The following is a 27,625-nucleotide window of genomic DNA, read 5'->3' on the forward strand; positions in this document are numbered from 1 at the left end:
AACGTTGGATTCACAGCTTGTGGCCGTTAGGAAGCAGCTCAGCATATCCGTCCCATTCGTTACCAAAATGTCAGTCTTTCAAACGAGATAAAACCGCCCAAAATACATGTATATATTTCAAATTTTATCATCGTCGTCTAACGTCTAACGGAGTAGTGAACCGACTTTACCGGGGGGAAGGTTGACGGTGTAACACCACACCTGAGAAGAAGACGCCGCTCGCATCTCATCACAGTGAATTTCTTTTAGCTCCATTCTTCGTCAACTAATTTCTATTTTAAACCACGTAAATGAGTCGCAGAGGAGACAGTGATGATGACAGCTGCGGTAAACGGAAGGTCGCGTATGTTTACAGCCCGGAATACATCGAGACTTGCGACAGTTTATCCAAAGTGCCAAACCGGGTGAGTCGGAAGGGCTAACGTTAGTTTACTACCAGGCTTTTTATTCACTAGCTCGCCTGCTTTGTTGTTATCATTTTCCTGTCTGTGTTTTTAATATCGTGTTCATTTCCAGGCGAGTATGGTCCACTCACTGATAGAAGCCTATGGACTCCTTAAACACATGAGGTGAGTGGAAGCTAATGTCAGTTTTCTAACCTTAACAGAGATCACAATCCGTTTGAATGGCCAAGTTAAAACATTTTGACTTCGGCTTTTTGTTGCTCTCAAAGTACTTACACAGAAATAGACATACGGTTAAAAACAAGCACAACAAAGCTGAACAAGGTAAACATAAACATACAGTAATACAACATACTGCCCTAACCTCGTCCCATACAACAACATAGACATGCAACACCCCTCCAGACCATTACTAACACACACAGTATGATCACTGACATGTTTTGTCCTCTACCTTTATTGATTATGCTTCTCACCTCCACCTCCAGCACACTAAGACATCATTCCAAAGATGGTGTGGTGGTTTTCCTCGCCGTTTTCTACTTCTCCATTTTATTAGATTATTACATCAAAGTTTGCTTTGCACATTGGGAAATGGACACTGAGCTCACAGCTTGTACCACTTTTCTTTAAACTTAAGGAGGATGATTGTGGTATTTTCCCCTCCATATCCCAATCCTCCCAAATTTCCACTCCCCTATATCAATGCAGTATTTATTGCGTTGATTCAGCAGTTTCTGTGCAGTTGGCATTTTCTTTTACTGCTGGCTGCGTGGTGCCAATATTTCTGTAGCTTTAAGCTGCACACTCTGTCATTTCTGATCTGAAAGTGATGTCTCACCAGGTCGTAGTCTCCCATGAAGCGTCTGTAGTCGTCTGCGGGTTACTGTAGTTTTATTTACATACAGTATTTTATTTGTCAGCAGCATGAGTTGTGCTCTGCCACTGCTTATACATATACATTGTCCGAGCTGCATGTACCATTATTATTGTTTTTGTCTCCCCCCCCACCCTTTCTTTGCAGCACTGTTAAACCTCAAGTGGCCACCATAGAGGACATGGCCAAGTTCCACACAGACTCTTACCTGGAGCATCTTCACAAGATCAGCCAGGATGGAGACAACGATGACCCCCAGTCAGTCGACTACGGCCTGGGTGAGAAGAGCCGACACTAACATCTATTCACCTTTGTTATTGGAATCTGTTAATTCTACCCATCTGCAACGCTGCTTCATGTAGGAATCCAGAAAGTCAAATGTATTTATGAAGCGCTTTTCACAGACATAACTCACAAAGTGCTTTACAGGGGCAAATACAAGAAACACAATGCAGAGTGAGAACGAGATACACAACCATTATTACACAATAATATTGAAAATGCAGACCGGTCAATGTAACGCCTGTCTGAACAGGTATGTCATTTATCTGATTTTGAAAAGAATCCATAAAAACAGCAGACGATAAGGGTGGAAGCAGAGCATTCCATAGTTTAGATGCTAAGGACTTAGGTGGGGTCTTAGAAAAATATGGGCGAAGTTGCCACATATGCAGGAGCCTGACTTAAGTACTTAAGTGTAAGAATTTTAACTTAAATCCTATATGCAGCAGTGAGCCAGGGAAAGGACTTTGACTCAGTAGAGTGTCCATTGAAAACACTATACTATATATATATATATATATATATATATATAGGTCACCTTTAACAATTGATCATGAATTGCAGCAGAATTCAGGTTACAAGAGAACATTTATCAACACATTTATTGTCTCAAAATAGTACTGGATGATCCTTCTTCACTACAGACAGATTTAATACCAATGTTTTTGTGTAGCCGGTGTTCATCACAGCATAATGAAAAATAGAGGGATTAATCTGGAAACAAGCACTGCAGTACTTTTCTGTCGGCAGCAGAGGGCACTATAACACAAGATCCAAAAAGCTTATGTCTGTGTGCACAGTACACTGTCAAGGTTTTGAATTGTACTTACTGTAACAAACATTTTAGTTAGTTTTAAAGGGGTTACTTTCCTTTCCCAGTGCCCTAAATTAAAGTATTATCTGCATAGCATCCTTGCTGTCCTTTTCACATCATTTGCATACTTTGGTTGAGATAGCAATACATAAAAATGGCCCGCCTCAACTCAACTGAACCTCAACTGGGTGGGACACGGTCAAAACAATCCCACCATGGTCTGTTGTTCTTGGATGAGCTGCCTCGCAGTCCACCCTTCTCCAAAGTTTACATTTCTAACTTTAGACCAATCTTCAATTTCACCCTCCTTGTTTTCGTTTCCTTGACTCATTCCCTATCTGTCTCCCTCCCTTCTTTCATTCGCCCTCATCCATTATCGCGCTTCTTTATGCCCTCGACTCATCCCTCTTGTTACTTCCTCCTTTTGTGTTCTGCACACCTCTCGGGTTCATCCTTCCGTCTTGTTACAAAAGCAAACTGCTCCACCTTTTTCTCGGATTGAGACATTTCTCTCTTTACCATCACTCTCCATCATCTCTTTCATTTATTTTACTTCACACTTCATTGTTTCTTTGTGTTGTTTCAAATCCCTTTTCCATCGATCACATCCATGTACCGCCCTCATTTCTGTCTTCCTCCCTTCCTTTTCTTTCCTTATCCTTTCCTTTCTGATCATTTTTATTTACAGCCCATCAGTTTTCTTTATCCTCTTTCATGACGGCACAATTTAGCCTTGAGAAGTGAAGCTAAGGCAAAAAAGATTTACGTTCCTGTTTATTTATATTCAAGTGCAAATTTTTAGGAAACACTCAAACATATCTTAGTGCTATTCCCCCTCTCTCTCCCCTTTCAAGTCTAAAGGCTGATTTATGCTTCTGCGTCAAATCCACGGCGTACCCCCGCAGACCCCTCTGCGTTGCCGCGAACCCCCCTCCGAGCCCTCCGCCGTAGCTCGACGTGCACCTCCAAAAAATTTTAACTTTGCGTCGAGGCAACGTAGACCACAAGGACTGTGATTGGTCAACTCGTCCTGTGTGTTGACAGTCGGTGTTTCAAGCAGCCTACTGTGGGGAGTAGCAACATGCTAGTTCACTGACATAAGCTATGCAAATAAACTCAGACATATTTTGGTTACAATGACGGGGTTATCCGTTTGTGAAGTGTCTGTATGTCAGTAATGTTTTGGAATTAGTACTTCACCAGCAAGCAGTACTTTGTAGGCAGTTGTGCTAAAGTTTGCTTGCTAACATAACATAAACTGGCTGGCAGACACCTCGCAAATAACCTCAGACTTATCACCCCCTAGCGTTATGGCGATGAATTTCACCCGCAAAAATGCCACAAAAAAAGTCATCTTTAAAATTTATCTTGTGCTGTTTCATGGCAATTTAGGCTCTGTTAAGCCAAAATGGGCTCTGGTCATTCTTTTTGACATTTGATTATGTTTTTCTATTCTTTTTTATGTGTCTCTCTCCCTCCAGGTTATGACTGTCCAGTGGTGGAGGGGATATATGACTATGCAGCAGCAGTAGGGGGCGCTACACTGACCGCAGCCCAGTGTCTGCTGGACCAAAAGTGTGAAGTGGCTATCAACTGGGCAGGAGGGTGGCACCATGCCAAGAAGTAAGTCCACCTGTTTCGACAGAAGATAGATGGATGCCACTAACGTCAATCAAGTTTAGGCACCTCCAGCTGTCCTCATCAGTTCCACTGATGGGGCTGACGGGGGCGCTCCATGCTAAGGTCAGACTTTCAGACCCTATAGTTTTATTTCCCTCTCTCTCTCTCTCTCTCTCTCTCTCTCTCTCTCTCTCTCTCTCTCTCTCTCTCTCTCTCTCTGTCTCCCAGGGATGAGGCATCAGGTTTCTGTTATGTGAACGATGCTGTGTTGGGAATCCTCAAACTGAGGGAGAAGTACGAGAGGGTCCTCTATGTGGACGTTGACCTGCATCACGGAGATGGTACGCACACAAACAATACAATCAAACAAACATAACGAAAAATCTTTTGCCTGTTCTGTTTATTTATCATTTTTATTATCAGGCTGAAAATCAGTTAAACATGTTTACTTTTCTGCAAACCTGCAGATCCCTCCAACAAAATTTGGTGTAGGTGTAACGGTTGAAGCGCCCCAATTCTTTCTTTATTGTTTTTTTTTTTTTTCTTCTCTCACTGCAGGTGTGGAAGATGCCTTCAGCTTCACATCCAAAGTCATGACCGTCTCCCTGCACAAGTTCTCTCCTGGATTCTTCCCAGGTGGATACTTGCATGTATTTACAATATGTTAATTATTAACAATATGGTTGGTGATGGTGCAGTGGATATGACACATGCCTTTGGTGTGGGAGACCTGGGTTCGATTCCCACTGCGATACATCAACCAATGTGTGCCTGAGCAAGACACTTAACCCATAGTTGCTCCAGAGGCGTGCAACATCCGACATATATAGCAATTGTAAGTCGCTTTGGATAAAAGCGTCAGCTAAATGACATGTAATGTAAAAAATATAATATCCGATCTTGTGAGACAGTGTAAGATAAGTGTGTGTATATGTAGGTACGGGTGACCTGTGTGACACGGGGCTGGGTAAAGGCCGTTGGTACGCCGTGAACGTCCCGCTGGAGGACGGCATCAAGGATGACAGATACTACCAGATTTTTACCAGGTACACACACACACACACACACACACAGAGTAAAGTATTAGGAATTCCCTATGCAGCTCAGAGGCAACCTTAAAAGCATGTTTTCCTCAAGGACCCCTGAGAAGAAATTCTATTTTCCCTTCCCTCTCCTGACGCATTCCACCCAGAGATTAAAGGTCAGGGTCAGTGCCTTGGTGCTAATGCAGTTTCAGCGGTTTATCAAGGACCCTTCAGCAGTGTATTCCTTCCAATGTCAGGGCTTAAACTTGGGATTTTCTCGTTGAAGTTCCTTTTGTTGAAGCTAATTTTGGCGTCAGTGTCTGTATAGTGCCACAAACCCCTGAAATATACACTGTAGTTTCACCAGGCTGTCCGGTGTTAAGTTATAATCATTGACAGTCAGTAGGTCTAATCTATGCTCCATAATGGCCACTGCTTATAACATATACTGAAGATCACATATGCCAAGTTTTATTTGTTTTATTTGTCTTGCAATTAAGGAATGTAATGATCCGAAATCAAGCAGTCGCCCATATTTTACTGCTCACTGAGATGAGAATGATTTGACAGCATAAATAATTTCTAGGTGGTGACTTCTGATTGGTGGAACTGACTGTAGACTGGTGTTCCGTCACTTCTGATTGGTGGAACTGACTGTAGACTGGTGTTCCATCACTTCTGATTGGTGGAACTGACTGTAGACTGGTGTTCCGTCACTTCTGATTGGTGGAACTGACTGTAGACTGGTGTTCCGTCACTTCTGATTGGTGGAACTGACTGTAGACAGCTGGTCCACAGTAGAATGCTGTGTAGAACAGAAGCTACAGCTGGTCAGATTTTGATAAAACATACAAGCATGATGGTGAATTTTCTTTTTTTTCCCTATCATTTTCCGACACTACTTAAATGCTATTATTTTGGGTTAAAACATACTCTTGACTCTTGATTGGCCCGGCCTGCATCATCAGTGGGTAACAACATGTTTACTGCTGTCTTGTTTTGCAGAGTAATGCAGGAAGTGCGTGCACAGTTTAACCCGGAGGCGTTGGTCATGCAGCTAGGTGCCGACACCATGGCGGGCGACCCCATGTGCTCCTTTAACATGACCCCGGTGGGGGTGGGCAAGTGTCTGCAGCATGTCTTGGAGTGGCAGCTACCTACACTGCTGCTGGGAGGAGGTACGATGTATGAGTTTGTTTATTATTCTGGCTGAGGTTTTGTTTTTTTATGTAATTGTATAGATGGATGTCCATGTGTTGGAGTGTATGCATGTGTTAATTATGTGTGTCCCCGTATATAAGCGTGCACTTAGTGTATTAAAATACTCCCAATGGAAGGTAGATGATTAACCATGTCCTTTATGTGTGTTTGTATTTGCTTTGAATCTCAGTGATCCACTCATTTGTGCACAATTACACACATATGGATTTACACACACACACACACACACACACACACACACACACACACACACACACACACACACACACACACACACACACACACACACACACACCGTGCTCTGTTCCAGACCCCTCAGCCCTTGGCCAGATGATAGCTACTACTTATACGACACAATGAAGCCATTTTACTCAACTACAATCCCACCTCTCTTCCTTTCTTTCCCTCCCTCTCTGTCCGACATACTTTGTCTCAGTTATATCCTCCTCTTTTTCTTGGATCTTGTCATTCTCTTGATTTCACTCAAGTCTATCCTCTTCATCCTTCTCTCTTTCTAATTGTCTTCTGTGTGTGTGTGTGTGTGTGTGTTTTTGACCTAACATTTGGTCTTGTTAGCTTCTTAGTTTGTTGTAGTGAGTCAGAGATTTTGGCTGCGCCGGCTAAATTTGAAAACACTTCCTTCCCCCCCCCCCCCCCATTCTCCTTTTTAGTTCATGTCTTTTATCTCAACGTTCTGTTTATAAAGCCTTCTAAGCAACTAGATTCATTGAAATGAATCCGTTCCACACAGTTCCATTTCAAAAAATATTTCGCTTGACAACGTTGGCTAGAGGTGTGCAAAAAAATCGATTCACATTCGAAACGCGATTCAAGCTCTACCGATTCCAAATCGATTCATAGAATTCCAAAAATTGATTCATATTTTTTAATAAAAAAAAACAATTGTATGTCTACTGCAATCACATGGGTAAGGAACTACATTTACATGCTGTGAATCGTTTTTGAATCGAAAATCGATTTTGAATCGAATCTTGAGCCTGAAAATCGAATCGTGACATTTTCTGAATCGTGCACCCCTAACGTTGGCGGTATTTAGCCATGGTCAGACAAAGATTTGGATTTCAGGAACCATCAGCATCTGACAAATATGTTGCATGTGATCACAAAATGTCCTCTTTATATCTGTCTTGTGTCTCCCTCTTCCTCACCAGGAGGTTATAACCTGGCTAATACGGCTCGTTGTTGGACCTACCTGACGGCAGCGGTGCTGGGAAAGACTCTCTCCTCTGAGATACCAGACCACGAGGTATGACAACACACACACACACTCTCTCCCTCTGTTGTAGCCACAGTCGCCCACATTCACATATTCCCACATGAACACAAACGCGCTCATTCATTGTACTGTCACACAAAATCACAGGCCAACACACACACATAAAAAACACAAACACACCCCCTTGTGTTCACTGTCTGCTGAGTCACTCCATCTAATCAAAGATGGCCGCCTTCTTCTCAATAAAGGGGTTTGTCTGCAGGTGACTCAGAGAGTGTGTGTGTGTGTGTGTGTGTGTGAGAGAGAGAGAGAGAGAGAGAAGGGTACGGGTGTTGACAGTTCCTCGCTGTCTGCCTCTTCTATCACAGGCTCCTCTCTCTTTTCTTGGCATTACGGTGACATTTTATAGTGGTTGTTGGAGCCATTATGCAACTTTGTGTTTTGTTTTGCTTATATACCACATGGGTGACATTAATGCATATGCAGTTTTATGTTTGATCACTGGGTGGAGCATTGTCACCAGAATGCATATAGGTAATCAACAGCCAGAGGTACACAGGTGTGCTCACGGCACTGAACGATATTTAAAGTATGGTCATTGATTTATTGGCAGCCCAAACCACGCGTCTCACCGCATTGGCCTAATGTAGGTCTGGTTAAAAGACTCGACAGTAGTATTATTGAAGGAGAAATCAAAATTTGAATGAGTGAGTGATGTTGTCTGTACATTAAAGCTAGAGTGCGTAGTTTCTGTCTCCCCCGTGAGGAATTCTAAGTAATGACAACAATTCTGTCGGTGCTTCCACATGATACAAGTCTCACGTGATAGCGCTTCACCCCCCACCCCTCCTCCACACAGTTGCTACGTAGTCAAGGAGGACACGGAGGATTAAAAAAAAAACTAGGGCTGGGCGATATGGCAAAAAATATGATCACGATCATTTTTTTCCATATTGATCAATATCGATATTTATCACGATATATAATTTGATAATGCTGCCAGTTTGAAGAGTATCCTGATAAATGACTGAAGCCTGAAGAAACCAGAGGGTTCATTAGTTGAACTTTAGAATATAGTTTATTAACCTAGAAAATCGAATAACATAATGTAACATTGAACTGTGCAAACATGGCTTGGTTTAGAGTATATTTTGTGATGAAAGAATATATTGAATAACATCTAAATGTAAACATTTAACTTTGCAAACATGCTTTATCTGCCTTAACAAAACAGTACAAGTTAGTAATGTAAATGCAAATAATGTAAATAAAACTAAAAGCTGTGACTGCTATCACATTCACTTTTCATATTGAGCAGTGGTCGCATTTTCAAACTCTCTGTGTTATTAAGAAATTTCCTGCAGGCCACCATTAACAGGATTATGAAACACAACATGTAGACCCCTGGTTTTTCCATGTCACTGTGAACCATAAACACTTTAAGTGGAACTTAATCTGGTTATTCACCGTAATTAGGTCATAGTGTGGATGTAAACAAGTGAACCTACTGAGACACGTCTTGGAAGGAAGAAAAAACATCCCAGTAATTTATGTTTGTAAAGGAAAGCACATGTGTGGCCACAAATGTTCTCATTATGCTAACGGCTAAATCTAATTGACCCACCCTCTCTCCAAATAGAAATCAGTAGACCCATCTATTTTTCTTGCACACACAAAGAGTCTCTTTCTCCAGCAACAGTTTTTTGGACCTCGTCTTGCTCAAATGTAATGAATAGCTATGAGTGCGTGAGCGTTTGTATGTGTGTGTGTTTTTATGCGTGTGTGTTCTGACCGTAATGAAGGTCCCTCTTGTTTCTCCTTGTCAGCATCCAATGGCCCTAAATAGCCTTTGACCTCATTAAGAAGCACTCACTGAAAACAAAGCAACTATCAGTGCAGGCAGCTGCCACAGATGATGCGAGGATGCACATGCACACACATACACCCCCCCCCCCACACACACACACACACACACACACACACACACACACAAAAACAGCCTAATGGGTTTTCCTAACTTTAATATTAAGGTGTTTATGAAGGTGTTGCTTCTTTTTCCAATTTAATGGGTAATATAGATGTTATTTTGAACGTCATTTTCTACTGAATTTGTAGCACTACACAACTTTACACAGGTGTGTGTGTGTGTGTGTGTGTGTGTGTGTGTGTGTGTGTGTGTGTGTGTGTGTGTGTGGCTCTGTCTGCCCGTTGTGCTCGATAAGAGGGGCATTTATCCATGATGACCAAGCAAAGCTGAAGTTCCAGCGACACAGGGAACAAAAACTACCTTTGTACCCTTTTCCTGTGTGTGTGTGTGTGTGTGTGTGTGTGTACTGTAGACAAAACCACGCATTCATTACAGCCATATAATGTACTGTCCTGTTTTATAGCATTTTTGTGTTTCATTGTGTAATACATTGCCACCAATGTGGACGAAACAACTGTTACTCGAATGGGAAACTATCAGTTAGGCAGTTGCACCAAGTAGAAGTAAAATAAATGCTTATTTGTTTTCACTGTGCTGCTGCACTTCAAATGTGTCCTTAACTGACAAATGTCAGAAATAAATGATGCTTCATCTGGTTTCGAACATCCAAAAACAGCCGTTTTAGTTTGTTTTATCTACTCAAATCTCACTGAAATCAAGCCAAACTAATTTTAGTTTGTCTGATTTTGATTTAAATATTTTGTTTTTAATGGAATCAACTTTATCCTTTTTTTCTTAGTGCCCGAGAGGGCGAGTCTTTGGCATGTACAAGCCCTGGACTAAATGGTTAAAAATAGTAGTCTAAAAAACACAAACATTACTCACAGTTGGCAAGTCACATTAACAATAGTGCTGTAATATTCACTGATTACCAGACAAAATATTACACTGCAGATAACCCACACAATGACCCTGCTTCTATCACACTTATTATACTCCAATATCTTATAAAAACACAAGTAAAAGTGCCTTTTGTAGTTCGAATCAGGACTCGAGCTTTTGGGTCGAAAGTCATTAACCCTCCCTGTTGACTTGTATTGTCTATTAGCAGTTAGCTGATCCTGATTGACCCCCCATTGTGTGATAGTGGTGGAGCCAATCTGTGTGTGTATCAGGGGGCAGCAATATGGGGCTTGCTAAGAATAGCCACAGAGGTCAGAGGTGGATTGAAGTCTCTGATTGGACAGGCATGGGGATTGTCTTTATAACCTTTTATTGTTGTTGTTTTTTTTTTTTACCAAAGAAAGTGTCCTTCATCTTGCTTGTGATTACTTTCCGTTTGAACGTTTATTTGTAACGTTTGATGTCCACATGCTGCACTTTTGACCTTTTTAAATTCAATAGCAGTTGACAGCACAGGGAATCTGGGAATGTTAAAGGGATAGTATGACATAGGATAGTTTGGATTTTCTGAAGTGGGGTTGTATGAGGAACCTATCCATAGTGTATTAGCTCCAGTAGTTGGCGGTCTGCACGCCCCCAGTTTGGAGAAGCAGGCAGGAGTACCGACACGGATGCTTGATCGGTTGTTAGTTTTTTTTGGTTCCTAACCCCCTTCAAACACCAAACTAACCGACAGAGGCAGTGGTAGAACAGCAACTCCCATGTTCTGCGAGATAAAATGTCATGCTTGGGCAACAACAACAAAAAATCGACATCGGCTATCAGACAAATTGTTATTTTAAATCGGTATCAGCCCAGAATTTCACAATCGGTGCATCCCTATAGAACCCTATCCCTATAGAGACGTGTTTGGTAAACAGTTAGAGCTGTGCGTGTGACTTACTTTATCACCCCAGACCCCTCCTCTTCTCTAAAAAGTTTTCGGTAATTTCCCAGCAGCTGATTTCCTCCCAGCCGCGCTGCTCTGATAAAAACAAACCACAGATCCAAACTTCCTGCGGCTGCCTCAGCGGGCTAACACGCATACCATGAACTCACAATGTTGTTGGTGTAAATCCAGCTCAAATCCTTTTGTCACATACAGTACTTCCCCCTCTTTCTGTCGCTCTTCTCTTTCCTGTCTCCACTGCATGCCCACGAAGTACATATTGTGTATGCGAAAAAAATAGTCTCAAACGGAAACTAGCACCTGGATTTGCTTGATATGCAGATTCTCACATCCAGAGTTTGTCTACATTATTTGGACAAAACTTGACTTTTGGATTTTTAAATGTAATAGTAATGATTATAGACATTAAAGAACTGCTGGGAATTGGTAGGATACGCTAACTGGTCCACTGCACCAAAAATGTATCCGCGTTTGTCCAGCAACAGAAGTAATTACAAATGTGTGTCTCAGAGCCACACAGGAAGGGAGGACGTCTCTGGTCCCAGATTGGCAGCGGGGAAGCGTCCCGCCTCTTTACTTCCTACTTCATCTTTCCCTGTCTGCAGCCACTTCCTGTCCTACCCCTCGCTGCCGTCAGGGATGTTTCGGCTCCCAGAGTCACAGGCTCAATCACCGGAAACATCACCGGAGGGGGGGGGGGGGGGGGTGTGTGCGTGTGTGCGCATGTGTGTGTGCGTGTGTGCGTGCGCACGCTAGGGCTGCTCGATAATGGAAAGAAATATAATCACGATTATTTCGGTCAATATTGAAATCACGATAATTTAACACGATTACTCGTTGCCTTCTGGAAAGCTGTTACAATTATTGAACTTAAAAAAACAGTGGAAAAAGTTAAATAAATCAACAGTAAAAAAAACACTGAAATTTGCCTTAGTACTGTTCCTAATTCATGTTCCTTTTTAAACGTTATTTTTTCATTCAGAACACCAGAGAAAATAAGAGTTTACTAGTTTAATGAGCTAAATAATTGTTTTTCTTGAGTGTTCCATTTTTGTGATCATTGGTAGCCGAAAACATGATCACGATTACATTTTGATTAATTGCACAGCCCTAGTGTGTGCTTGCAAGCAGCAGGAGAGTGTGTGAGTGTGTGAGTGTGTGAGTGTGTGTGTGAGTGTGTGAGTGTGTGAGTGTGTGTGTGTGAGAGAGAAGACCGAGAGCAATTTGCCTGTTTAGAAAATAACATTGAAATATGTGTTATTGATTTTCGTTAATCAAATGTCTTGCTGCTGTAGATTATTTGACTGAATCATGGCGGGGAAAGTGTTTGCTGAATGTTGGGATGTACCAACAATGAGCTGAAAGAGTCCATTTCCGGTCTCGTTTCCCTTTAGGGAGTCGTATCTGTGTTGCAGTTGTCTTTAATGTCTGTTTGTGTTTCAAGTTCATGGACAGGCTTGATCCTAGAAGACCGGATCATTATTCACATTGTTATCTTCATTTTTATGAAGATGGCTCTGTATTTATAATACTTTGGAGTTTTTTTCCCAATTGAATTCCTTTTAATTCTTTTGCAATTGTTTTCTTCCTTTTTATTAACAGTTATAACTGAGGTCAGCCGTAGGAGACAGTGAAACCATTTTACCATACTTTCGGAATAATATCATATTAACTTTACTGACTGGATCACAGTTGTACATAAAATGTTTGTTTTACTATACATTCACTAATTTAATGCATTTGCATGATTACATCAAATGTTTGTGTTTTAGAAAAATGCAAATGAGGGCTTTACTAATTGCATGTTCTTTGCATGAGCAGGATCTTACACTCATCTGCTCTTAGGAAAAAAGGGACACAATTCAAAGTTCCCACAGTAATAATAGATTAGAGACTAATAGAAAATTCAAGATTTACACATAATGGTGCAAATCTTGTTCACCAGCTCATTCGGGCTTGACTCCTTTTGGCTTTCCTGATTTTTTTAAAACATAAAAATAGTATTTTGTTACCTTAAAAGGAAAACTCACAGACAAATCAATAAAAGATGGATTGTTGAAGACGCAGGGTAGGGAGGATGGGAGAGAGTCCAGATGCAGAGAGAGAGGGAGGTGTACGTGCGCTATGTGACTCGGGCATCGGGCCGTTTTCTTCCCTTGTTGAAAACATTTATTAGATAGCAGCTTGATGGCAGACAGAGTCCATTTGTTTTCTGACTTTTTCCCCTCCGCTGTGCAGCTCGGCATCCTTCAGAGCTGGAGATCCTGCTGATCGCTGCAAAAACAAACACACACACACACACACACACACACACACACACACACACACACACACACACACACACACACATACACATACACTCTGCTGTCAACAGATGGGCTCATGCATATGAACACACACTCAAACTTTTTCACATACACGTGCATGTTATGTCTTTCCACTCACACATGAGCTTGGACACATACACAATAATACACACACTTGTACTTAACATCAAGTATGGATAGACACATATTACTACAAATACCATCACTACTACTGTAGCTAATACTACTACAATTACTTTGGGCTGCTCCCTCAAAGTTGATGACTATTACTGCCACTAGACTACAACTACCTCAATAGTTACACTATTAATGTACTATTTAATATAATACTTACTAACACATATCCAAAACTGTGATCACAACTTCTGATACTATAGTACCATTAATACCAGTACAGTTTCTTAAAGGTATATGCAACATTTCCGCATTAGAGCTGTGGTAGGCATTTTTTTATTTATTTTTTTTGCATTGTTTGGCAAAAAAAATCCATAATAATATTTCATACAATGTATACATGCAAAACATATTTATAAAACTTTATTTGCATCTGCTTTAAAAAAAGAAGAAGCTGCAAAACACTTGATAAATACGTTTAGATTTACACACAGTGTTCTCTGCATCAAGGCCACTGTATCTCATACAAACAAGCTCAAACGAACAGTGAGTGATGGGTAGAGGGTCCATGTTAAGGGCCATGGTAAATAATCGGAGACCTTCCACTATTTATCTCTCTGTGCGTTTCTGCCAGAGACACTGGAGCCAGTCAGCGGCTATTTTCTGTCTCTTGACCCTGTCCAGGTGACGTAGATACGCTGCGTCACTGGATCGTGCACTAAAGTCTGTCTTTTATCATTTATTTTATTCAGCATCGATTTTTCTCTTTCTCTCATTCTATCGATCCCTGTAGTCTGAAAAGTACTAGGAATATTATACCAATATTATAGAAATGTTATAGGAAAGTAGTACTCTTAAGAGTGTCTGCAACTCTCTTTCTCGTTTCCTCTCTCTCTTTCTTTCCATGGTCGTCCAAGCCAAACAAGCAAGCAGCAGGAGACTGTGTGTGTCTGTGTGTGTGTGTGTCTGTGTCTGTGTGTGTGTGTTGCTGGACAGCAAGGGACAGAGCACTGGGTTCATGGGAATACATAGCGGGTGTGCATGTGTGCTAAGTAACTCACATGTTGAGCTCTGTTGAGACCGGAGGTAAGACACAGAAACTCATCGGAGCTAATTGGAAACAGACACACACACACACACACACACACACACACACACACACACACACACTTAAAGACATCTTGGATATTTGCTAGCATGTACTCACACAAGAAAATATCCTTGGACTTCACACACACACACACACACACACACACACACACACACACACACAGGGCTATTAAACAAAGACAGAGTAGTCTTTGTCTTTCAAGTACACCAAAATATACTCCTGCATGTTGGCTCAGGTGTGTGTGTGTGTGTGTGTGTGTGTGTGTGTGTGTGTGTGTGTGCGCGTGCGCGTGCGTGCGTGCGTGCGTGTGTTTTTTGCTAACAGGCTTTCTGAAGTCTTCTCTAATGACATCCATCTAATCCACTAAAGAGTTTCAATCCAATACAAGATATTCCTGTCTTTAAAATGGCTGTGGCATTAGGGCACAAATCATTACAGGATGTTTGCAGAATCACTTCGCCGACTTAAAGGAGCAGTCTCACATTTTGGGAAGTGCGTGCTGTCTTTACTTCGAGTCAGAGAATATCAATATAACATTTAGTTGTGAAACAATGAATTGATTAGTCTGCTAGCCCCAGCCTTTTAGAATGAACTTTTTTGCTCAACGTTTGACTATAATTTAATTTAATAAACAGATTTTTTTATGCATGTAGTATGTTTGGAGGAATATGGGTCTTTAGTTTCAGACCTCATTCACAATGACTTGTTCGGTGTGTTCTACTGATTCTTCCGAGTCCAAGGCGTTCACAGTCACTGCGAATGGACTGACGCACTTGTGGTCAGACCTGGCCTCCAAGTATGTTTTGCTCTCATGGCACTGAGTCACGGCCCAACAAATTCCCTGAAAATATGTTTTTTCAACTGACGTGCTCTGGTTTTAACTTCTAGTTGAACCCACTCTTTGGATTTCCACCTGTTTTTTTTTTTTCTTTTTTTTATATTGGCTGGTTTTGTTTCATGGAATTGGTCCGACTCTGCATGAAATGCCAGGAGCCTTTGGTATGTGCTGAAATCATCTCAGGCGGGTTTTTTTTGTTCATGTTGGTGAGGCCAAGGCTGTCCTGTGGAAGTTTGACTGATTTGTGGTTCCTCTTTTGTGTTCTGCATTATGGTACATTTTCAAACATTTGTTTGTTTGTGTAAATGCAGCTCCTAGACAGCACACTGACTGCAGAAAATATATAAAGAACATGTGTCCATCTGAAAGCTCTGATGTGTGGTTTTTTTTTTTTTAGCTACACGAGTGGCCTGGCTCTAGCGAAGGTATTGTTGGTCCACGACTTTCATCCAGACAGAAATATCACGACAAATATCAGACAGATTGCCATGAAATTTGAAGGATGAATCCCGATGACTTTGGTGAAGCCGTGACTTTTCCTCTTGCTCCACCATGAGGTTCACATTTGTGGTTTTGAGTGAGATTTCTCTACAGCTATTGGATGGATTGGCATGACATCTGGCATAGACATTCATGTTTCCATTGGTTTGAATTGTTTTAAAAATGTAATCCTCTGGCTTTTCATCTAGCGCCGTCATCAGGTGAAAATTGTAACTTGTCTGTTACTTTGGTTTATGACCAAATACCTGCCAAACTAATGACATTCCCATTAATAAAAAGCCCAGTCTGCTCTGATTGGTCAGCGTTTTCTGGGTTTTCCACATGCGCTTTCTCTGCATGTCTGCATCGTCATTGCAGCCGGGGACTGTCTGTAATGGCACTGTAGCGGCACTTTCTAATTGTGACATCACAACCGTACAGAAGTTCTGACGGCTCGTTTAAAGTCACCGTTTCTGAATACGGGCTGTGTGCATTTCTCTGTGGATTGATTCTTTCACGGTATTTATATAACATGTCCTCGACCTGCTTTATAATAAAAAAAAAAAAAAGACATGGAAATCTCACTTTGTACAATATGGGACCTTTAAAGGAATTATCCCTGAATGCCTGTGTAATTATTAATCACCAGTCAGTTTCACAATCCAACTTTTTAAAGTCCAAACGGAGCCCAAAATGTTCCAGGAAAGCAGCTGCATTCTTTAAAACCGAGACAAAGAGGAGAAAGTGTACTTTGGCGCTCTGCTGCAGGCTCTGTGTGCAGATGTCAGGGATGAAAGTACAACTGCGAATACGAAAAAGAGTCAAATAGATTTTTGAAATCCATAAACCCAGAAGCTGTCATAATGATTGTTGTGATGTGATGTCTAGTTTTTTACAGAGTATGGACCGGACTACTCGCTGGAGATAAGCCCAAGCTGTCGACCAGACCGTAACGACGCCAAACACCTGGACCAGGTCATCAGCACCATCAAAGGTAGGTGCGTGTGCGTGTGCGTGTGTGAGTGTGGAAGCACAGGTGTGTCTGTTTGTGTGGGTGTGGAGGGTAAATAAGTGTGTTTGTGTGTGTCTTCCTGAACCCTCGCTCACCTAAAGCCCTTTTGTCTCTGCATGGCTCTTTTTATGTGTGGTTTCATGTTTCTGTTCTTATTTCTATACGTCTCTGTGTGGGATGAAAGTATGACTTGTTCTTCTCTTTTTTTTCCTCCCTGTGGCTCTTAACATCCTTTTGTGTGTGTGTGTTAATACACCACTGACCCTGCTCTTTTACCCACAACCTCAGTCAGTCTGCGTCTTGTGGTATTTCTTCCCTTTTGCATCTTTCTATATCTTCCTTTTTATATGTGTGTGTTTGTATATTAATCTGAGGGTGTATGTGTAGCTGTGTGGTTAAGCCTAAAGCTGGGCCTTTGATCTCAGCGTTGACAGCCCGCAGAACCCAGGAGAGATCCTCCGGCAGGGTGAAACTTAGGCGAAAAGTTGAGCGGCGGGAGATATTGTAAGGAGGGTGAGGTCAGGAACAAGCAAGGAGTATGTCTACAAGTCGACTTCATTGCCCCAACGTTACGCTGTATAGAGCCGAGTTTCTGAGTTCTGAATGATCATTTCGGTGTTGCAAAAATGTTGAAGATCCGGTGTGTGGAAGTGTTAACCGCAGAGCAACAGGAAATCCTCCTTCCTTTCCCTTTGTCAGTCAAATGTTAAATTTGACACAGCAGTATTCATTCTGTGTGTCTGAGAGAGTGTGACTGAATTAAATGTGGCCAAAATCTGGTCACAACACAATGTTTTATGTTGAGAGGTTTATGTTGAAAAATGTAAGCTCTATATTTCGTTTTATTCTGAATCATCTTGGAAGAACTGAAAGCTTGAGTTTGATTTTGTTTCCTCCAAACTACAAAAGCATAAACTGGCTTCGTCATGAAAAGCATCAAACAATGCATAAAAGTTCAGCTCCATTTATCCTAAATTTAAGGGATTGTTTTAGGTCTCCAGGAAGTTTTGACTCAGCACTTTTTTTCTTCCGGCAGCACCCTGCTTTCTTTATCACCTGGAAATGAAGTGCTTCCCTTAAACCGACTCGGTCAAATTCATGTGAATACTGCAAGGCAGACATAAGCGTTGCATTAAGTCTGAACCCGCCTTCATTCTTGTATGTAGCACACAAAAGAAAATGTAGCTAAGTGTATGCCACCTATACACACAATCATTAATTTAGTAGTAAAATAAGGCTTTTTTAAATTGATCTCATGTTCCATTTCCTACTTGGTCTTAATAATTTATAACTTTCCCTCCACTATGCTGACCAGCTGTTCTAAAAAGCATGGCGTTTACGTTGTGATAGACAATGGGAGTATACAGTATATCACGCTTGAAGCTATTATGAAATTGTCAAAACATGTCAGCTGCACTGACATAAATAATGAGTGGTCACAGAAAGAGTCGGAGGCAAAGTAAGTAAGCTTTTGGTGATGGTAGCCTGGAAATACTCATCCATGTCTAGGATTGGGCATCGAGAACCGCTTCCAATTTGGAAGCGTTTTAAAAAAAAAATAAGGCCCTGTTTACACGATGACGCTCGCGGGTGAAAACGACAACATGTTTTATGGGTTGTGCCTTTGTGTATAATGTGTTTATACGGCGACGGCGTTTTTTTGGGGCTTAAAAACGCAAAAAAAAAAGTGAAACCACCCTCCAGAGTGGAAATCTTATAAACGCTCCACTGTCGCGTTACCGTCTAAAGGGTGAAAACGCAAAAGTCTGAAGACAGCGGTGTGGAGAGAGACGAGAAAAAGGCGTCCAGGTAGTCTGTTGTTACGGAGTAGGCTACAGAAATTATAGGCTCCTGTATATATGTAATATTTAAATGATTTCGACAATGTGGATAAGGTTGTTATAGTTCAATGACCATATGTAGGCTATTCATTTGAGCCAGAGTAGGCTACAACGTTGCGGATGAAGAGAGAGAGAGAGAGAGAGAGAGCGAGTGGCAGCGGTCAGAGGAGGGTCTGCTTCAGCCTCCTCTGCCCGCTGCCTCTCGCTCTCAAGCAGCGGCTGAAGGGCCGCGAGGCTCAGGATATTGGTAGTGCTCTCGTGGGTGCTGTGCTGTGGCTTATCACGGTCGACTGTGCCAGTCATCATCAGACAAACATGCAACTCCACCGCCTCGTCTTTCCAGACAAAATTGTCAGCTTTTGTTGTTGGCTTCGACATGTTTTGGTTTGGCGCTACTAATGAGAGCAGTAGAAGGAAGGTTCTACGTAGGCGCGCAGCCTTGGTGGTGTTGTGTGGCCGTGCACACTACGCCGAATTTCACACACTTTTGCATCACCATATGCACGCAGATTTCCCCCACCCAAAACTCTCGTCTAAACGCGGAATAAAAAGTGAGAACGCAACGCCACTTTTGCATTTTCTCTTCAGATTGTTTCCGTCTAAACATAGCCTAAGATTTCAATGGAATTGTTTTTTGTTTATTTATTGGAATCGTATGGAAAATTTGGTTTTGAATCCGATCATCGGTTCCAAATTTAACAGGCGCAGGTTTTGGTTTCCGTAGCGGCCACCGTATTTCCAGGCGCCTGTTGTGTTGCAGCCATGGAGCACAGTAAGCGACGCTCTAAAGTGTGGCTTTATTTTACATTGAAAAAGCCCGGTAAAACCGTTGAATCAAAATAAAATGTTCCCCTTGTGTCCCGTTTCAACTCCACCTCAAAAAGAATCGGAATCAAGAATCAATAAGAACCGGAATCGAAAGGAAAATTCGGAATTGGAATCAGAATTGTTAAAATCCAAATGATCCCCAACCCTATCCATGTCTATGAAAGGCTGATAAACATATGACGGCATTTTATTTTTTAATATAGCTCAGTTTTAACTGTCCAAACTACAATGTGGGACTGGTGTTTAAAAAGCTTTTTTTTCCATTGGGAAACTTTGGCACTGTGTGAACGGAAAGCCAAAAAAAGAAGGGAAAATATGTGTTCCCAAATTGAATCCGCGTTAGAGCGGACATGGTATCAATTAGCAGCTAAAAGTTCATACATTTAAACGGGTCATCTTACTGTAGCTACATGATAAATACCCTGTTGGATGTTGTAGCAGTTTATCATTATCATATATCATATTTATCATATTTAACAGCATTATGGTTCTCTGATTTTGAAAAAGTCCAGGTCACGTCAAATCAGGGGAACAGGAGTTTATTTGCCGAAATTCAGTTGGTCTGTTGGCTCGCATTAAATCATCACAACCGGAGGGGTTGAAAGTATCGCTGGTTTACAGTCATACGGCTTTTATTAGGGGGCGACGGAGGGGACGGGTGGATGAATGGATGGATGGATGGAGAGAATAAAAGGGAAGAAGAAATGAAATGCAGACAAAGATAGAGAGTGGGGAAATGTGTGTTTGGCTGCTGCGTCCCATCTGCCTCTTCTATCAGACCTCTGGTTCTCTGTCCTGCCTTTGCTCAGTCAGAGCTGATTCGGTCTTTAAGTTTTAAGTGTGTAAATTTACAGAATTTATAGTTATTGAAAATACGTATTGATTTTACAGCGTTTTTTTTTCCTCACAACATCTAAAACAAAATTCCCTGCATCCACTTCTTTTCTTTTTTTTTCTCTTTCTTCCATTGAAGTTTCGGTCCAGCTTTCAACCTGTCACATCTGTTTTGTGTCCTCTCTCATTCTTTCTTTTCTTTTATGCCTCTCTTGTCTCTTCTACCATTTTGTGCGCTCCGTCAAGTCAGAAACTTTTTTCACCAAATGTCTCAAAGCACTTCACCACACAACAAGGAGACACTGAACCACCAACGAGCGTATTATAATTTTAAATATCGGAGCAAATGTGCGTTTCTTTTTTGTCTCTGTCTCTGATTAAAGAAAGACCCACATGTCTGCTCACTTAACTAATGCACACACACGAACACAGAATAAGAATAGGCGACACACACACACACACACACACACACACACACACACACACACACACACACGCACCTCTAGGCACTCCACATGACATCATTGGGGTGGATACGTGTTTCTCTGGTTTGGAAGTGCTGTGCTGCTTATAAACATTGGTTTCCCTGAGAAACTGGGCAGAGTAACTTGTGTATGTATGTTTGTGTGTGTTTGTGTGTGTTTGCGTGTGTGTACCCACATCTGCTGTGTCTGCTGGCACGAATGGACCGTAAAGATTTCAATCTTAGAAGTGGTAATCTCCAAAATCCTTTCCTTTTTTATTTTTGTGTAGCATGTGTTATGTCCCAAACCCATATGTTTAACTAACGCTGTAAACAAGCATCATGCACAATATGAACTCTCTGCAACATTATTTTGGCGGTGTATGAGAAAATTCCTTTTTGTACCAAGAGGAAGTGATGCAAGGCAGGCATTACTATTTTTCAACATATAACAAGGTTCTTCACAAAAGATATTGAACACCAGCAGAAAATGTAGAATCTGCTGTGTGTTAGCATTAGCAATTAGCTTGTCAGGCAACGCTCTACTGCATGTCGTGTTTAGCTTCATCAGCTTTCTTTATTTTTAGACTTGGCTTAACTTTTATCAGTTTTTGCTGTTAGTGGGCTTAGTTTTGCTTTAAGCTGAATGGTAATATAGGTACATTAGCATTCTGACGTTAGCATTAAACTTAGACTTAGCTCAACATTGTCAGCCTCTATTGTACTTAGGCTCGGCTGTACTTTAAGCTGAAGGCTAACGTTAGCGATCTCTTTCATGTCCTTCCTCACGTTCACATTCTCTTCTTTCTGTAAAGCACTTTGTTACCTCTGTTTTGAAAAGTTCAATTTAGCACTTGTTTGCTATGAGTTTACATATTAACAAGTATGTTAACAACCTTTGGCTGTCATTTGGCACGTGACAGTTGTATGTTTAAATACTAAAGTCAGCATGTTACAATGCTAATGGTTTGGGTGCTATTTTTGTTGTTGTATGTTACTCCTTGTAGTTTGTTAGTATACCATCGTAATAGCAATTTTAGCATGCTAATGTGAGCAAGTTACCTGAGGCTGACAGGAAATCGCTAATTAGCTTTAGACAGTGATGGAAAATAAATAAGTACATTTACTCAAGTACTGTACTTTTTTACTCTACTTGTACTTCACTTGAGTATTTCCATTATCTGCTACTTTATACTTCTACTCCACTACTTCTTATTTATGTCAGCTACTTTGCAGCCTCCGATTACAAATACAAAATATAATCAACAAATAAATGATGATGTGGTATTACGGATAAAGATGAGACTTGACTTGACTGATCCCTTTGTGAAATTCACAAGCTACGCAGCAGTACATTATGTAGTAAAAACAATAAGCTGTCTGCAACAAATATAATAGCAATCTATCCAACATTTGTCAAGATATTTTACTTTGGACCAAAGTGTTGGAGAGACATTAGGGCCACAGTGCTAGCACGTCTAAAAAGTCATCAAACCAAGGCCTTTTGTTACCAAGTCAGTTAATGTTGCAGGAATAATAACAAATAATAACATTTGTCTCACAGACATCCGAAACAACTTTTATTATTATCCCAATATAAACTGAATATTAACAGAACAAACAAATGATAAACATTGTGACAAGCATTTGAATATAAGGCTGACTGTGCTTTTGGGTTTTGTAGTGTTTTCTATTTTGGGGGGGAATTACTCAGTCTTTCCTATTGTTTCTCTCTGGTACACTCAAACTGAGGCTTGTTAAGCGGGTGTGTCAATTAAAATGTGATTTTGATTAGGTGATTGTCAGAGGCGGCAGCAGCTGTCTCACTGTGCATTCACTACTCTGTGTTTACGAGACTCTGGTAGCGTGATTTCCCCAGGGAGCTGCTTCTTGTGTGTATGTGTGTGTGTTCAGTATAATCAGTGTGAAGAGTGTGTGTGTGTGTGTGTGTGTGTGTGTGTGTGTGTGTGTGTGTGTGTGTATGTATATAAACTGCTAGCCTTTTTTTTGGGACTATGTGTCTTTGCATCCTGCTACTCGTGCTCGTTAATTCTCCCCTGTGCTGACAAGATGCTTGTCTCACACACACACACACACACACACACACACGTTACACGTTAACACAGATATACACCCAATACATGAAACATGTTCAGAGAATATGTATGTACACATTCCAACTCGAGGAGACATGGTTAAAAAATACCACCCAGGAAACACAAACACACACACACACACACACACACACACACACACACACACACACACACACACACACACACACACACACACAGTATAATACCCCCCAGATGCAGTAGGTTTGCAGGTAGTAAATATCAGAGCCCCCTGTTACTTTACCAGAATTTACCATCTACATCTGGAAAGTGAAGAAGCAGAAAGATGGAGAGAGGCAGAGAACTGATGGAAGGTAAAAGGAAGGAAGAAGCTGCGACTTTTTCCCATTTTTTTAATTATTCTTTCAGTCTATAAAATATACAAAAATTTAGTCCCCATCACAAGTTTTCAAAGCCGATGGTGACGGCCAACTAACTGACCAACACCTAAACATATTCAGGAAGATTATTGCGCTATGAAACGAATAAAACCATTAAAAGTTGAGATTATCAATTTTTTATTTGAGAAAATATCCTGTTAGCCGTCTTTCACTCAGCGTTGCTGAGGGTCAACTTGTGAGCGCTGTTCCTCTTTTCTACTACAGTTTTCCTGTTTTTAATCACACGTCATGATATTTTGGAGTTTTCCCCTTGTCACAGTAGAGAAAGCGCTGCCCCAGGGACTCCGTCAGCAGCTTATTTGTCCTTAGTTGTCCTCGTGTGATCTTTAAAGCTGTGTGTGTGAGCATGTATACAGATAGAAGCCAATGTGACTCACTTGTAGCTATAACTGCCTTTGTACTGCCTGAATTTGTGGCGCACAAACTATTACAAATTATGTAATGTGGCCAGGGAATATCTCAACCCCCCCAAAAAAAGAAACCGTTGTGCTGAGTTAACACCTTTGACAGTCTCAACAAAAATAAATTATAGGATTCACTGCTTTGTATTGTGGTGGAAAGCACAGTATTAGGCCACGTCTAGACTGAAAATGGCACTCCAATTTTAAACACAAGGATCACTGCATAAGAGGAAGATGAAATAGTTACCCCCCAGTTACCACGGTGTACCAGAAAATATTGCCGGGTTGTTCGGCTATTGTCAAGAAATAAAAATGAGAATTCATTTTATTTTAAAGTGCATCCCCGTATTGTATTTAAGAGGAAAAATGAACATTGCTAATTAGTTTGATGTTGTTTTATTGCAGTATATTTATTGTCAGTTAGTGCCACAAAATCGTACTACTTCTGACCGCACAAGGCACGCCTCAGTTTTCCACCGCCCTGAGCCACTTGTGACACCTTTACATTAAGTGTTGACGTTGAGAGTGAGTGAGAACTAGTTATAAAAAAAAAACGAGTTCGCAAAATACTACAAAAGGCTAATAAGTCGATACGGAAGTGATGAACGGCTAGTTTCTGACACTCTGAATGGTAGTAGTCTGAATGCAAATGGTACAGACTGGAGAAAACCGACAAAACATCAACAGTTACAGGATGACTACGGATTCACTATTATGGATTCACATATACCACAGATCCACCACAGCCACTGTGTACGATGAAGGAGTGTCAGAGCCCGTCTTAACAGGGCTGTGGGGTCGGGAACCTCAAGAGGGATGAGTAATCCGGGAGTGCGAAGGTTTATAAAATGCCACCACACAAAGCTTCATTCTATTACGAGGAAGGGTTTTACCGCTGTGGATCATCACTGCCACAGTCATGTTCTCTTTTCGTCCTGACAGTTGTGGCGAAAACGGTAGAAGAAAAGGTTCAAGTTTTTGGCCAGATGACCCTGTGGTTTTCTGTGGGAGTCATCTGCGTCATGTGGCCTCGTTAAAATGAATCCGTTTGAACACAACCTAAAGCCTTCACAAACAGGCTGTGTCAGTAAACACGAACACACTTTGTGCATTTCAAAGAGCTTCTGGATGTTGAAATCTTAACCTGTGCTTTCTCTAAGATACCGAGCGATCAGCATGCAGAGGAAAAACACATGGAAGCATTAAAAACAGTTTAGTTTCCCTTCAATAAAGCTGCTGTTGTTGTTGTCACTGCAGGCAGAACATGACAGGACTCCACTGACAGCTCCACAATGGCTAACAAACAGGACATCCTCCCTCACTGCGTCAGGGCAATTACTCATCAACTGAGCGTGTGCGTGTGCGTGTGCGTGTGCGTGCGTGCATGCGCGCGCGCCAGACATGTAAACCAATCTGTGTCCTCATGCAAATGAACTTGCTGTGTTGCTTAGCGTTGTCATTTCCATATCGATTCCCTTTTTGCATGCTTGTATTTCCTCTGGAGCGACCAGGCTTACCTCGGCCAGATGTTATTTTGCATTTTCATTGGTGCGTGTGTGTGTATTTCTGCTTCCATCTTTGGTTCTCTTGGTGTCTAATATGTGTATTTCGCCTTGTTTTGTATCCCACTTTATGTGATGATTTTGACCCCTTTTTTCTTCCTTCCTCCTCCCAATTTAAGTATGTGTGTCCGGATGTATTTGTGTTCTTATGTGTGTGTGTGTTCACCCATGTACCCCCTCCTCACCCCTCTCATTTCTCTTTCTTTCTCTTGTTTACAGGGAATTTGAAGAATGTGGTTTAGGAGTCTGCAGCCTCAGCCTCCTCCTCCACACACACACACACACACACACACACACACACACACACACACACACACACACACACACACACACACACACACACACACACACACACACACACACACCATGTTTCCAAACCAGGTCGATGCTCGGCGGCTTTAATGAAGACAATATGGAGCGGACCCTTTTGGCCCTGAGGCACGGAGCCATCGATGAAGGCAGGAAAAAGAGCGAGAGAGGGTTTTGGAAAACATTAGCTGAGTGTTTCCAGGGGGGGAACAGTTAAATAAGGGGAGGGGGGTGATGTGGTTGCTGTACAGTGTTCACTGTTAATCCATTTTTTATTTTTTATTTTTGGAAAAGGTATGTGTGTTTGTGTGAATGAGAGAGTTTGTGGTGAGTTCACTGTGGGTATGTAAAACTGAATTAGAACAGGGGTTTTTTACAGTCAGTGCACCCAGCTTTTCTTTTTTTTTTTTGTATCTGTGGATGCGTGTGTGCATCCCATCAGGCCGATATTTCAAACTGAACGGAAAAACAGATTTTCTCAGGTGTCCGGTTTCACGTTCACCCCGGTGCTGCTGTGATTTCAGCCCCCTGAGGACAGATAAGCACTAAAACAGACAAAAAGCGAAACAGTGAGGTTCCCCAAACGCTTTGTTATACGTCTATAGCAGGCCAAGAAAGTATTAGTGTTCGGTGTTATTCTCAGCTGTAGCATCACATGTCCTCACTAACAGTTAATCACTAAAAAAACGTTGACCAAAATCTCGGGAATCTGCGGGGAAAGTGGCACTCTGAAAATGAAAAAATTGTCAGAAACCACTCTGCAATATAAACAGCTAAAAAAAAAAAAACGTGATCTTCACTCTTATTGCCTTTTAAATGTAGCTCATTGTCCCCAAGTACTCTGCAAAGTATGTACATGTATAGTTTGTTAGTTTGTAGGGTTTTTTTTCCTTTCTGTAGGTCGTTACAATGCCTAAACAAGTCTAAAAATAGCTGCAAAGTGCATCTGATTGTTTCCATGTCTGTACAAGTTTGGAAAGCAGAACCATGTTGTTTAACCCCGCTGCAGTGTTTGTGATGTGAAGTCACATCACACTGCAGTGCAGCTGCACATCAGACCGAACAGTGATCAAAATCAGCAAGTGGTCTTTGTGACACTGAGGTTCATGTGGGAGGTTGACACAAGTGGGAAAACAAGTGAAGGCTTAATGTGTAGCAGCATCACAGGAATGTTTTTTTTTTTTTTTTGAGTTTTGGATTGTACTAATAATCCGATTGCATTGATCAGTTCCAGTGTCGAGGGCCAAATTGCTTTTTAAAAAGTTCACTTTTGACCGTGGAAATAGTAGTTCAACTCAAGGTCCACTAGCTTTTTTACTCCATCTTCCATAGTTCTTCAAACTTTACCCGCTCCAGAAAACAATAGAGAGTGGACCTTAAGTCAAGATATTTTATTTGTTTCTTTTTTTTCTTCTTCCAGTTTTCACAATAATGGAAAAAGAAAAGGAAAAACCTGCCTTGTCGTTCACTGTAACAGGCTGCTGATTTAAAGCAAAACACATTTTTAACCTTAGTAACTTAAGTAACTAACACTTTTAACTGTAACTTCCACCACCATGTTTACTTCTCAATATACTGTACGTATGTGACCACACTTTGGATTGAAAAGAAAGTGAAGAGTTTTTCCTTTTTTGTGTATTTGTTTTTACAGAATGACTTCTTTTTTTTAAATGTCGGCATGTTTTGATGTACATACCACGGGCGTTTGTTGAAATAAAAGACAGGAGAGCA

General features: G+C 41.3%; 1 protein-coding gene across 1 annotated transcript; it reads left to right on the top strand.

Moving 5' to 3' along the window:
• Positions 1 to 27,625, top strand: hdac8 (histone deacetylase 8). Its single transcript, XM_035994366.1, has 12 exons — positions 1 to 404; positions 517 to 569; positions 1,429 to 1,559; positions 3,859 to 4,000; positions 4,226 to 4,338; positions 4,556 to 4,633; positions 4,935 to 5,043; positions 6,028 to 6,200; positions 7,416 to 7,510; positions 17,018 to 17,123; positions 25,805 to 25,851; positions 25,926 to 27,625. The coding sequence occupies exons 1-11, from the start codon at positions 291 to 293 to the stop codon at positions 25,825 to 25,827; spliced, it is 1,137 nt and encodes a 378-aa protein (XP_035850259.1). The 5' UTR covers positions 1 to 290; the 3' UTR covers positions 25,828 to 25,851; positions 25,926 to 27,625.

This window comes from Sander lucioperca, chromosome 17, assembly GCF_008315115.2.
Source record: "Sander lucioperca isolate FBNREF2018 chromosome 17, SLUC_FBN_1.2, whole genome shotgun sequence".
NCBI lineage: Eukaryota > Metazoa > Chordata > Actinopteri > Perciformes > Percidae > Sander > Sander lucioperca.

Excerpts from the sequence above, each read along its gene's own strand:
- hdac8 (XM_035994366.1), top strand. The coding sequence starts at position 291 with ATGAGTCGCAGAGGAGACAGTGATGATGACAGCTGCGGTAAACGGAAG. Across the intron at positions 570-1,428 it reads GGACTCCTTAAACACATGAG|CACTGTTAAACCTCAAGTGG; the intron begins GTGAGTGGAAGC and ends CTTTCTTTGCAG. Across the intron at positions 5,044-6,027 it reads TACTACCAGATTTTTACCAG|AGTAATGCAGGAAGTGCGTG; the intron begins GTACACACACAC and ends CTTGTTTTGCAG.